Consider the following 14,271-nt stretch of genomic DNA (forward strand, 5'->3'; position numbering starts at 1 on the left):
TAGGAAGCAAGACCCTTCCAGCTAGAAGTGGATGCCAACTCTGAAACACCTTCAGATTCAAGGGGGATGTGACCCACCACTTGAACAGAGACACTAAAGTCAGGAATTTGGCTGTGAATTTGATTTCCTTCAAATTTTTTTTTTTACTCTCTATTTCTGTTTCTAGCAAACTGCAGGTAACTACCACATGCTGGGCAGAAGTCCTAGCAAGGCTATTACAGCCTCATTGCTAATGCAATTGCAGTGAATAATACCAAACATGATAAAGTGCATTTTTTTCTTTTTTCTTTTTTTTCTTTTTTTTTTTTTTCATTTCCCCATGGTGAAAAAAGCATTTTATTGTTAGCACTGATGAGTGAGGAATAGAGGGAAAAAATCCATTCCTTAATAAAGCACAACCTACAGGCAATAGGCTGTTCTTGGACTAGACATCAAATTACCATGAAGCCGTTTCAACAACACAGCGTGTTTCTCTGTCCGCTCCAAGCCTACAGCAAATTATAACTGGAAAAAGGCAGTCAGTGCTGAAGATATGATGGGAGAGATTAGTAAGTACATCTCCATTACAAAAGGATGAGATTTGTTTCAGCACCACAGTAGCAGAAGCCAAATTGCCTTGTTTAAACAACAAAATAAAGCCACTACCATAGACAGAAGTTCTACAGCGTGGCTGCTCACAAATGTTTTGAAAGGAACACACTGCTCTCTGATCTTACACGAGTGGGTGTAGTTACAGTGAAGCCTGCACTGCCAGAGCAATGAAAACTGGAACAAAAGAGAAATGAACTGGGGCCTTTATTCTTCTGCTTTACAGTACAGGTGCTGCCCTCAAGAAGAAAAAAGCTGCATGTTTGTGTCTTAAGAGAAGTCCACCTGGAAGTATTTCAGAACTGCCTTATTTTGGATGTGTAAGGAAGATCTGCTGAGTAAAGCAGCAGTGTTGGCACTGGGTGTTCACTGGTCTTACTGTTGTAGCTGCATGGAGCAAATGGGGCCATGGGCTCTGGTGACAGCAAGATCTCTGCCTCCTGCCTCCGATACTACAAAACCAGAGCTATGTGACACATAGGCCCCAGGAAAAAGAAAAAACAACAGAACCCTTAAATTTTAACTAAGTCCCAAGCGTTAAGGCAAATCCCATTAGTGTAGATGCTACAGCACGTTAGAAGCTCTTCAGGACCTTAATCTTGTCTCCTGTGGAATGACTGACAAAACGGTTAGGCATTGCATTAAGGTATTACCAAACTATTAAAGTTAATGTAAACCGCCCAAAGACTGCTTTGATTTTCCTCATTAGGTTTTGTTTTGCGTTGTGCAGAAGCCTGAAGAGCTGTTGGTGTGCCCAGAGAATTGAAACTGATGCTCTGAGCAACTGGTGGGGCTGCAGGGAACAATTCCCTTTCTCTCTCTCTCTCCTTTCCCCTGGAAAGATAATACTGCAAAATGAAAAACGAGGCCCCAGTTGCTGTGAGTGGCGTGGAGAGGCAGTCTGATGGAGAGAGAGGCAGGGATGAGACTAAGGGGACCTGTTTGGTGCTGAGGGATGCTTTACAAATGGGACTGATTCTGCTTTCTTGTTTATCTTTCTCCTTAATCCAAATTTGTCCTTGCATCTTTCCTTCCATGTTCTCGGCTTCTCTCCCATTCACTCACCAGCAGCCCTGTTCCTGCTCAGCCCTGTCTCTGCCACCCCAGTTCCCTGTGCCCACAGAGACAAGAAGAGCAGTCACAGAACTTGGAGTGTATGGAGTGCTACAGGCACCTTCCCTTCTCTTGCATTCACAGAGAGAGTCAGTCCCAGACTGTAAATGTTTAAATTCAAACCTCTGAATATGGGTATTTCTGTGTGAGTGAGGAGTCTGGAAGCCTCTTCAGGGAGACGGGGATCCAGTCAAGATGTCAGGCAGTCTTCTTTAAGATGGACATCCCAAACTGGGTCAGGGGAATGACTGCAGTCCCGCGATTTCCCTTCTGAAGGCAGAGGTGGGAAGAGGTGTATGCCATCCACCATGGAACACGTGTTACAGACCAACAGCCCTGCTACTTACCACAGAAATAGCATGCTGATGTAAAGAAGCATATTGCCAATAAGCTACATCGATATTGAGGTGTCAGCCAGTAAGCCTCAATCACTTTGTAATGCTCTTTATGATATTCCAAGTTGAACATATTGTTGTATGTATGCATTAACCCTCAACAGGATCATTAGATCATATTTTTGATATTGTGCATAGATAAGCAGCAATAACATTGTTGGAACTAAAAAAAGATACAGCATGCATTAAAAACAACATTTAGAAATAAGGGATAAATTTTCAATCTTGACTTCTTTTTCTGCAGCACATTAAACTTTTAATGAGTGGCTAAAAACTTGAATTCTGAAAATAAGCAAGAAATGTGCATCCACATCAGGTACTCCACTATCTCTAATTAGTAAATCTGTAAGGTAAAAGCCATTCATGCATGCAATAATATACTTTCAGCATCTTGATTTAGCAGCCATGTTGAGGCACTTAGAGAAATTTCCTCCTAATGCTTTAGATTTATGCTAGAAGAAGAAGGAAAAATAAACAACAAAACAACTCCCTCAAAAGATCTATGATGCACAGGACCCTCTTTTTAAAGTTCCACTATTACAAATAGAATGAAGAAAAAATATCAGAATAAATAGGTGCAGTTAAGAATGTAATGTGTGGATGAAGAACCAATTGAATCTTTCTGTAGATGAGGAATAAAACCAAATACAGATCTCTCTTCATGGAAACAATTAATTTACAAAGAATCTTCATACAGAGTTATAAATATCAAGCCTTCTCACATCTCTATTATGAATCCTATAAAAATGAAAGCTGAGGGGTTTTTTTTGTAGCTACTACCATAGTTAGAGAGAAAACCAATTTAAGTTGTATTCACTTGGCATTAATGTATTTTAACAGACAATACCATAAACCTGCCTGTCTTCACACACAATATATCTCCAGGCTTTTGCAGAAGACCTGGAAAATGTCACACTAATATTTAAGCTTTTCCTGCTCTCTTTCGCCTCTCCTGTAGTCTGCTTGGCCCCTCTTCACCTTTTGTGAATGTGACGGCTGATTTCATCGCCTATAGCCAGATAACCTTGGTAGTGTGTGGCCAGCTGCAGAGAGGTCTTCATTTCCCAGCTTTTGCATTCCAGCTTTCCCTTTGCCACACAAACTACAAAAGACGGCTGCTACCTAGCTGAGTCTGATACTCTTAAAATCTGCAGAGAAATAAGCTAACCCACCCCCATCACTTCACTTACAAATGATCTCTGACTGCGGGTTTACAGAGAAGAAAAGCACTACACCAATCCCACATTTCCTACATCTTTTTGAATCACCTCAGCAAATTCTTTCCTTAATCAAAACCCAGCATGTAGAAGTCTGAAGGGCAATACTCTTACCTCCATTGCATTCACTAGGAAGCCACACACTACAGCTGCAAAGGACAATATGAAGTAAACCGGCTCTCACAACACAGAGAAATCAAAACAATTATTATTATTATTTTTTTTTCTTCAATTTTGATTCATGTCTGCACAAGTTTTGGTAGCTCAGATTGTAGAGGGTACGTCCGTTAATGTCATAGCCACAGCTCTCTCTTCAACCCATCCTCACAGATTAGGGTTTTGAAAGAAGTCTGTTTGGATAGGAATCTCTCCTACTGCTATTAATAACACTTATTCATGTACACGGAGAAAAATATATATATATTCTTCTTACTGACAGAAAGCGAGAAAAACTGAGACAAGGAAGGTTAGCTGTCAGATGCTGCATCATTTACCATGGCGGTTGGCCTTCCTTGACCGACTTTCAGGCAGCCGAGCTACACAAAGAATCATCCTCTATGATCCTTCCATGGGTTAAGCAAGATGGAGGAACCTGATCCTCCCAAGGGTTAGATAAGATGGAGGAGTGTTACCACCGCGCGACCTGGCTATTATAATCTTCAGTAACAGCTACTTCTGCTGCCTCTTCCCTTGGCCACTGATGAGCTCTCTGCTCTCGCAGCAGCCTCCGCTCCTCTCGCCTCTTTAGGCGGTTCAGCTGATGCTCCTCTTGCTTGGAGTACTGGAAGCGCTGCAAGAACAGGTCCTTGGCGTAGTCATAAAGCTGCATGTCCAAGAAGTTCAGCTCCTCTATCCGTTGCCGTACATCCTCACCGATGTCCACATTGGAGGCCCGTGTGACGTTGAATTGGGTGAACGGGGAAATGAATTTCAGGTTGAATGTCCTCTCAAAGAGATACTGTGTTTTCCTCTGAAATTCTGTAAGCCCAAAGAAGGCCATGTTTTTCAGATTGTTCTTGGCGCTTTGGAGAAGAATCATGTTTCTCTCAGTCTCATTCATAAAAGTCAAGTTGTAGCATCCCACCAGGCTGAGATCTGCCAGCATGCGCACCTGGCGGTTGTTGGCTAAGTTGTAGCTACAGTCCATGAACTCCTGTAAACTGACTCCAGACCAGTCATCTCCTTCATAACAGGTTGGTAGCTCGTCTGGTGTTGGGCTTCTTCCATCACACATATGAAGGGAAGTTTTCCATGTTGCACCTCTCTGGACATGCTTCCATTCACTCAAGTATCTTGATACTGGATCCCTCAGCATTGTGATGTAATAGAAGTTCCTGAAACATATCATTAAACACAGTTTTAAGATCCAGTGGATTTTTTTCTTGTTTTATTCTCCAACAAAACAGTTCCCAGTGGCCATCACCACACACCCCCTTCACTTTTTCTCAGTGTAAGGCTGAGATATATAGGCTGAGTCACATAAAGTGACTATTTCTGAGATAGTAAAAAGCTTAGAGCTTCACAAGCATTGAGAATAAAACACAAGGTGCATTGGAAGAAAGAGAAATGAAAGGAAGTAAGCAGCTGCCATAGAAAAGGAGCTACTTTGACTTATCAGCTGTTCAGTGGTAGTTATTTTATGTAGAAGCCAATTAACTGAAGAGTACTCCCCTCTACTTAAAATGTTAACACTCAGAAATGTTGGAAAATGTGAAAAAAGAGATTTCTATAATCCTGTCACCACCCTTCTGGACTGAGACATGCAAGTATGAGATGATAGCCCATACAAAACTTGGTCAGAATATACGAGAAGCACCGGCAATACAATGCGGATGCTGCAAGTGCTAAAAAGAATGCCACATGGAAGACCAGCATAAGACTTACTTAGGAAAAGCCCTATTATTAAATAGGTTAGAGTGATGATAATGAGAGGTTCCAGACCTATTCACATGACTTAGTTTTAAACAAGTGCTGTATTGAAATTTGTTATAATCATATAGTATAAAAACATTTGTTGATATAAAGATTATTATTATTCAGCCTCACATGTCAAGAATACAAAAGAGACACTAAGAAGAATTGATCTGAAATAGAGTAAATAAATGCAGCACCCACATTGTCAATTCATCTTTGAGTTGAGTTTGAACATCTGTTTATAGCAATTTGACTGCAATTGAGTATGGTTCCAAGAGGATTTCACACATAGTTTTCTACAGATAAATGTTTTATACAGAAACTACTAACCTAAGTTACAGGGTGATATTATAAAGACAAAATAAAACCAAAATACTTATGATTTCTGTCAGCTAGAATAATTAGCAGAAGATTCATGACTAAAATTAACACTCAGAATGGTACAAAAATAGGCTTATGATTTTGCATGACTCATCTGACTGCAAATAATACATTAATAAATCATGAGTGCTAGGATAAGTTTTCTTAGGAAAACTCTTATCTAAATATTCTTCCTCAAACCTAAACAAGGATGAAGCAAGTAAAGAGACAAGCTTGCTGGAAACAAATTACCCTGTAAACAAACCAACACAGACCCACAGAAACACAGAACTGCAGGAGTTGTAAGGGACCTCCAGAGATCATTGAGTCCCACACCCCTGCTAAAGCAGGTGCCCTACAATAGGTCACACAGGTAGGCATCCAAATGGGTCTTTAATATGTCCACAGAAGGTGACTCCACAGCCTCTCCTGGCAACCTGTTCCAGTGTTCCGTCATCCTTACCATAAGGAAGTTCTTTCACATGTTAGCACAGAACTTCCTGTGTTCAAGATACAGGCCATTACTCCGTGTCCTTTTGCTACACACCATCCAGAAGGCCCTGGTCTCATCCATTTGCCTCCCACCTCCCTTGGGATATTTGTAAAAGTTAATCAGATCCTCTCTCAGTCTTCTTTCCCCCAGGCTGAACAGACCTAGATTACTCAGCCTTTCCTCATACAGGAGGCACTGCAAGCCCTTCATCATCCTTGCAGCCCTCCACTGGACACCTTCTGGGGCCATCTTATACAAAAGCTAACCAGTTAAATTCTTGACACTACTATCTTTAAGACTGATACCCTTATTTTTCAGATATCACTGATTTTCTACCACTAAAGATTTGTGTAGTTTCTCTGCAAACCTTGGGTTTGTCATAAGGGCAGACATGCTCCACATTTTCCAAAAATGTAGATATATTTCCCAATTCAGATAAAGCAAAAGGAAACAGAAGTGAATACACTGTCTTTATTCATCTGAGTTCTCCACCTAGAAGATTTTTAATACATTTTTTGGAATGAGGTTATGATCCTAGACTGTAGACTATGGTCTGCCACAGGGTAACATCTTGAATTACTATCTAATGACAATGGCTCTGTCAAAGATAATTTCATAGCAGAAGATTTACAGGTGGAAGAGTATAAATTAAGGAGTACCACCGTGAAAAGCACTATATTTAAGTACTTCAGGCATGGTTTTCACTTCTCAAACTGAATGTTCATCTCACATTGGCTTTACTTTTCATGTATGAGAGCACGTTAGGAACTGCTTTCCTACATAGAGAACAAGTGGACATTTCACGTTGCACAGACAAAGTGGCCAAACTCCCAGACACCTGTAGGCTCTGAGCGTAACACACTGTTATTGCAACTCACTCATCTCTAACAGTCCCATTCAGGCATGCTTCAGAGCACGAGCAATTAACAAAGAAACCTCCTTTGCATCAATCATTTCCATTTCATCTCTGGATATGCAAATGTGTCTGCTGTGCAATAAACAGGAATACGAAGCAAATGCAGGGAAATGAGAAGTGCATGTCTTTGTGTAACTTCCGTAGCTTCCTTTGCACAGAATGAGCAAGGAACTTCCATCTGTATATTACTGCTCCTCCTTGTGACTGACTTCTGCAACTTGTTTTGCTATCCTAATAAATTTGCTTCTGATTTGGGCACCTTGCAGAGTTGCTTCCTTGTGTTAAGGCTGAATGGCATCTCCATCTGGAAGACAATCAGGAAATTGTTTTTAAATGCTGATTTAACTGAATAGCATTTCAGAGCTCAGTGCAAAATATGTAGTTTTCAATTGCATTAAGAATGGCTGAGGAGTCAGCTTATAATAAAGAGAAAGAAATACTTCATAAAACATGGGGTGGTGGTGGCCTTCCATCTCCTTTGTCACTGCTCAGTAGAAGACATTCAAGTTAACTACAGATTGAATGTGCCTGAGCCAAATACAGAGGTGCACTTTTTCTTACCAGTGTAAAGGACTCAGAGAATCACAGAATCATAGAATAATTAAGGTTTGAAAAGATATCTAGGGTCAACTAGGCTAACTGTCCATCTACCATGTTTCCAATTGTGATGACATCTACAAGATCAGCACCAGTGCAGCCCTTCCTTGTTCCCAGTGGCTCGAGAAGCTCCATATCTAAAATGTTGCTTTCTACAGCAGAATTTGAAACTACCTGGAAATTCAGAAAGCTGTAGTCCCACCAGCATGAAATCTAGTCTCTTTGTTAGCATTTGGCAAAAGAAACCCCAACTTTAGTTAATAAAATGAAGATCCAGTTATGTCCCAAGAACATATATTTCTTTCACATTATAAGTTATTACAATATAAATACTGCAGTCTTACATTAATCCCTCAGTAGCATTCCCCTGACTTAGAAATCTATTTCAGAGGGGGAGATTATTGAGGGTCAACATAAACCAGGGCATTTTTTGCCTTCTATCATCACAAAACAGACATCTAGGCTGAGGAAGATTTACTATATGAATGAAGGATCCCCATACACGGAGAACAAAACATGCTGTAAGGCCTCCTCAGGAAGAAGGATGAATGACATCTTCTCTGGCACTCCTGCTCTTGCTTGGAGCAGCCAGCATAAGAACTCTCACAGCACTTCTGGAGGCTGAGTGGTGAAAAAGCAAGCAGCAAGCAAGCAGAGATCTTTTCATTCAAAGAGTGAGGCAGGACCTTATTGCAGGGATTTATGAGCTTCATAAAAGGAGAAGAGCGCACTCACAACAGCTGGTGCAGAGATGGAGAAATATCTGAAGTGGAAGAAAAGGCAGCCATAGGAGAATATTTTCTAAGACACTAACAGCCAGGTGAAAGCAGAACCAAAATGACTGAAAAGAACAAGTGCATCGTAAAAACACCCACACTGTAGTTCTTCCTAGTAGAAGAGAAAATAAGACCTATTCAAGTTTATGCCCCAAGATGTGGCAGAATGTTAGCAGCTTTAGCCCTGGAAATGAGTGTGCTCCCCTGGTAGGTTCTGAAATGCCCATCCTGGCAGTACACCTGTGCTAAGGACAGAGGCTGTCCTTATGAGATGAAATGTTAGGAAGGATCTGCAGTACATGAGCAAAAACTGTGTGCTTCCTAGTCTTGTCCACAAGCCTGCGTTCTCAATGGTAATAACAGAGCAAACCAGTCATCCGCTACCCCTCTTCACTCATCTTTGAGTGACATGGTCTAGAGTGGTCACAGGTGAGGACTGATGGTTGGACTAGATGATCTTAGTGGTCTTTCCAGTCTTAATAATTCTATGATTCTATGATTCAGGCTGTAAGTACTATCAGCCTGATAACACTGCATAGAGCAGGATAAGCAGGTGAAACAAACTATGGGTAGTGCAATATGTGAATAATTAGAGCATGTGAACACACAGTGAGAATGGTGAAGGGAAGCAGAAAGTGAAGTGGCACTGTTGGGCTAATGCTAATGTAAACTGGTCAAGATATGCAAGCATAATGCAGACGTTTCAGCCCATGGCTAGCAGCACTGTGGTGCTGAGTATAGCTGCATCTATGTTATGCTCAGTTTACAGATAATCTGCCCAATGTGACAAAAGCACTACCAAGAAAATGCTATGAAGTGGCACATGATCAGCTTAACCACCAGGTTGGATAAACACCAGCTAGCAAGAAGACTCTTGTGTAGGTGTAGCGACAGCACATAGTTTTCTTAAGCTTAGCATCTGCTAGAGGATGCTAGACTGCTGTGATGAAAATGGTTTTCTAAGCCATCCCTTTAAAAAGTTTGTGATTGTAATACTGTTAGCTGTTCTCTCAGGTTGTCATGGATTTCTTCATATATGCTCTTCAATGAAAGTGTCAGTAGGACAGCAGACACCGCTAAGAAGTCAACATTTATCCATACTTACCACATACCTCACCAATTCAGCATGTAGGAAAGACGCTCAGCTGGCTGGTTTTCTGGAAGGTCTGAGCCTCCACCACTTCTATTATTTTCAATTGGGATGGTGAGCACTGCACTTACTTCATGCAGAGGCAGCAGTGTCCTATAGACACTCAGGTACTCTACATTAAAGGAAAAATTTGCCACTTCAGATAAGTTAAATATAAGAAGTACAACCTGTGCTTTGAGGCACAATATTAGACACATCTCATTATTCCTCTGGGATTTTGCCCCCCAAAATGGCCAGTTTCCAATTACCAAACTGGCCACAAGCTTTTGCTGTTTAACTCCTTTTGCCATCCCAGTGATGTATGGTGCAGCAACATCTGTAGGATATCCCTGCTCAGAGATGGAGCAGGATACTACTTCCAGGCTAAGAACTCCCAGTGCAAGGATCTACATAAAAGCTATATTAAGCAACATAAAAAGCCACCAGGAAGTTGCCCAACTCAGTCAGTGGTGTCTGGAGAGTTATGCAGCTGGCCAAAGGTAGATGCTGACACTAGAATGAGCTGCATCACTTTAGAGATGACCTATAAGTTGTACTGTGTATATTACCAGAGTGGGATCTTAGGTATTTGTAACTTCAGTGTCTACATTGTAGACACCTACACAGTTGTCTCCATCTGTAAGGCAAATCCCATGCCTGGAGTCGAGGAATCCCTGCCTGCACAGAGTATGAACTTCAAGCCAACCCTGAAAACTAACTAAGCATGTAACATTATGTAGTGACATAAGCACAACAACGTACTTATTGTGTTTATTACACAGATACCAGTCATGTTATACTATCTCCTTATAAGCAAGTTTTTTAGGGCAGGAGCATTCCCAAAATAAAAAGAAGCTTTAAGTAAACTTCATATTATTTCACACACATCTTCAGACCAAGATAAACTCCACGATAATTTTGTTGTCCTTGCTGACCTAAGTAAGATGAGGGAAGGGCTTAGAGTCAGGCAGCATGTATTAGATTTCTAGCCCTGGATTGCAAGGGAGATTGCTCAGGAACTAAATTGCAACAACAGCTTGTTACAGCCAAGAGAAACTGGCACTGGTAAGCACTTTCAAAACATGAAACCTCACATTTCTTTGCATTTTAAGAAGAGCGTTCCCTGTTAAGCAGTTTCAGCTACTGTTTCATTAATCTGTTGCTTTAGCACTCATTACAGAAGTCCATTTTTTTTTTCTTTCTTTAGAAATTGCAAACATTATTTATTTATTTATTTATTTTCCAAAAAATAACTCCTGGAACACCAAATGAAGTGCTGTATCTGTGCCAGCAGAGGAAACCCACAAAAGATTTATAGCACCATTTTATTTTTGTTTTTGCATGGCTGCTGATGAGAAGATTAGTGTCCTACAGCTGATTAAAGAATGTCAGATAACAAAGTATGTCTTCGGAGATCACTCACTCTCTGACATCAAACAACTTTTAACAGCAGTGATTTAGGGTAATTCACAGGGGGAATAAGAAGAAAGTGAACCTGTGGCAACGCAAATGCTGTTTGTACAACATTAGGAATTTTTCTACCCAAGGAGTCTAATTTGCCTTCTAGTAAAGATAGGGCAAATTCAGTAATGGTATATAAAGGGATGTTATTACATGAAAATAATAAGGTGCTAGTTAAGCTATTTTGAAAATAGCTTTAATTTTATATTAAATAGAAAATATGTGACTTTAGAAGTCCAGCAGTACATCTGTTACCATCAGAAGTAACAATTACACTGATGTGGATTATGTATATTTTTCTTCCTAAGTATGCCACAAATCAATAGGCCAAGGACTATGCAAACTGAAGACTTCCTATTGGAAGACTGTAGGCTTTTGGAATTGGGAACTGTGATTTCCAACATGCACTACATGTGCCTAACAGATTTTGTAATTAAGTACAGAATAACCATTTTAAATAGGAATCATGCTTTCTACACATCTCACTGTCACAAGCCACTCAAAATCATTTCTAAATATGGTTCTCAAGATCTACTTTAAACAAAGGAAACTGTGAGTGCTGTAACTCTTTTTTCCAGAAACAGGAAAACACCTACTTGTGAATGTAGACTTTAGCAAAGTGTTTTAAACACATCAAAGATGTTAGGTGGGTACCCAACTGCCAGTATTAGGGGTTTCTGAGAAGACAGAGTCAGGTTCTTCTCTGAGGTACACAACAGGACAATGAAAATAAAAAGGTCAAAAATTGAAACAGAGGATGATACATGGAAAATAACTTTCACCAGGAGAATAACTAGGCATTCAGAAAGCTTTGCCTGAAGGTGTTTTGCACCTTTCATCCTTGGAGGTTTTGAAGATCTGACTGGAGAGAGCTGCAAGTGACCCCACCTACGTTCAGTATCAGCCTTGCCCTGGGTTGGGTTAGGAACCTTCCAGGGTCTCTTCCCATCCCAGTGCTTTCATGGTTCTGTTTGACCATGCACAGTCTGATACCAAATGCACAGGCCTATCAGAAAATACATCAAAACATAAAAATCCTGCCAACTAGATAATTCCTATCATCCCTTGTTCCTTCCAAGGTACCCAAGACAGAAGACAGAGTATAGGGAAGGTACTTTGCCTTTCATAAGAATGTTTTTATATACAGTTTTAAGTAGGGGGATAACACTCTGGGTGACCGAGGAGTAATGAAATAGCTACCCATGGTTTTAGTCCCAGTGTTTCAGAAAATGCACACAGATAGACAGATATCAATATGAGTGTGTTATCTGAGCTACAGCATAACTTTCTCATGTGCTGCATTTAGGCTCAGATTTTCAAAGAGAGCACATGAGGTTAAGCAATGTTAGTGAAGAAAGTCTAGAGTATAATGAGCTAAGGATGCTCAAGTGCATGGATAGCATAGTGTGCTGTTTTATTTAGCCACAGGAGGCTCCCAGGATTATCAGTCTCCTTCCCTGCCAGCACTCTGTTATCCCCTTCATGAAACACCTTTTTGGAGAGTTCTTTTCACTCCATCACTCTGACTGGGTTGCTTCTTATGGTTAGGAACATGATTTTTGTTCCTAGACTAAATCCTGTCCTGGCCTAGTTACCTCCAGTTGTTCTTGAGTTTGCACTGCAAATACAGCAAGAGGATTTATAATGGAACATCAAAGGAGGAGAGAAGGCCTCTAAGCCTTCATTATTCAAAGTTAACTGGTTGTTATTGTGTCTTGTGATAAGAAAAGCCAGAAGCGACCACGCTGCATTCCCCCAGTACCCTCTGGTCACACTTAGACTGCTTCAGCATTTGGTATCAGTCTCATAAAAGTAAGTCATGCTGAAAGCACCTGAGACAGGTTCTGGTTTTTGGCCACACAAGCAGTCCATCTTTGCACTTAACCTTGCTCTATCTCACATTTCACTGCACACATTGGGCAAATTTCACATGAGGCTTCACAGGCAGTTTGTATAATAAGTACTTGCTTAAATCCACTAGCAATGTATTATCTGACACACCTTCCCATTGCATTTGTTTGGTTTTTTTCTTTTGAGGGGAGGCATCACTTTGACACTTTGAAAACTCCTACTCACTGTATTACTGGGATACACATAAGGAATCCTTCTGCTCCTTCTTCCATTTCAGCACTCAGTTTATAGAGGAAATCCATTTCAGCAGAGCTGCAAATGTACGACCTTGCAGTTTGTGCTACCAAACTTCATTTCACCTCTTTCACTGATATCCGCAAGGTCATTAAGCAAATTCCATTAACATACTTCAGCTTTTTGTGCTAACATCATTAACGAAAACATGTAATAGGATCAGAGCTAAGACCAGCCCTGAGGAAATTCATTAATAACTTTCCCTTAAACAGAAATTTCCTCTTTCAGCACATCCCAGTTTGTTAACTTCTATCTACCAGCTACTTGTCCTCCAGAAACTTCTGACACTTCGCTTCATGCTTTTCTGCCTTCTACAATAAGTAGAAGGCAAATTCTTCACTGAAGGTAAATTTGCCACCTCGTACCAGAGAAAGGTGCTGCCTATTTACACGTCTCAGCCCAAAGCCTGAGAACAGTTGCCCAAACATTGCTGCATGTAAGAACATGGAGAAAGGTTAAGACGAGGAAATAACAGTTGATTTGAGAATGAAGCAGACTGGAATAGAAATGCAGAGATTAGGCAATTTGAAGGAAAAACAAAATTGCCATTTTCCATCAAATGACTTGATACACATTGTAAATCATTTCTTGAGGAGACACAAATCTAATGAAGTTCCCTCTAGAGATTTTTGTTCCTTGCCTAAACTGTATCGAGCTCAATTGTGCTAAGTGTTCTTCAAAATGCTGGAAAGATGGAAATAGCAAGTGCCCTGCTGAAATAAATACAAATATAGAAAGCAACAATGAAATCAAATAGGAAGGATTTGATTCAAGTATATGCATAACAAAAACCTCATAATTTGTAGGAGAGTGTGTGTGAATGTACACAGGATGAATGCTATTTAAAGGCAAGAAATACACAGTGTCCAGAAGATTCTTTAAAGTTACTGTATGCAAGAGCATGCATTCCTTTGTGCCAGAGAGAATAACAAATCCTCCATGGCCAGTAGTGGAAAAGGAGGGATCTGTTCCTCACATCGCCCTCATTCCATTTCATCCCCATTGTGCACCGATCATTGTCAGGTCTCGTAAGGACCATGAAAATCTAGAGCACATGTGACACCTTTACTCCAGAATGTTACTCCTCCCACCTCCACCTTTGCCATGCCACTACACGAAGGAAAACAAGAAATACGGATGTATTTGCACTACTTTCTTTCCTGCCTC

The 14,271-nt window shown here is 40.6% G+C and overlaps 1 protein-coding gene across 1 annotated transcript in view; it reads right to left on the reverse strand.

Moving 5' to 3' along the window:
* Positions 1–320: 320 nt before the first annotated feature.
* Positions 321–14,271, reverse strand: part of HS6ST3 (heparan sulfate 6-O-sulfotransferase 3) — a 258,742-nt gene continuing 244,791 nt past the window's right edge. Inside the window, exon 2 of the mRNA XM_015851553.3 lies at positions 321–4,647. Coding sequence (XP_015707039.2) covers positions 3,942–4,647 — 706 coding nt within the window. The 3' untranslated portion in view covers positions 321–3,941. The remainder of the gene's footprint in view (positions 4,648–14,271) is intronic.

Source organism: Coturnix japonica, chromosome 1 (assembly GCF_054131305.1).
Source record: "Coturnix japonica strain WE chromosome 1, WE-NBRP24, whole genome shotgun sequence".
NCBI lineage: Eukaryota > Metazoa > Chordata > Aves > Galliformes > Phasianidae > Coturnix > Coturnix japonica.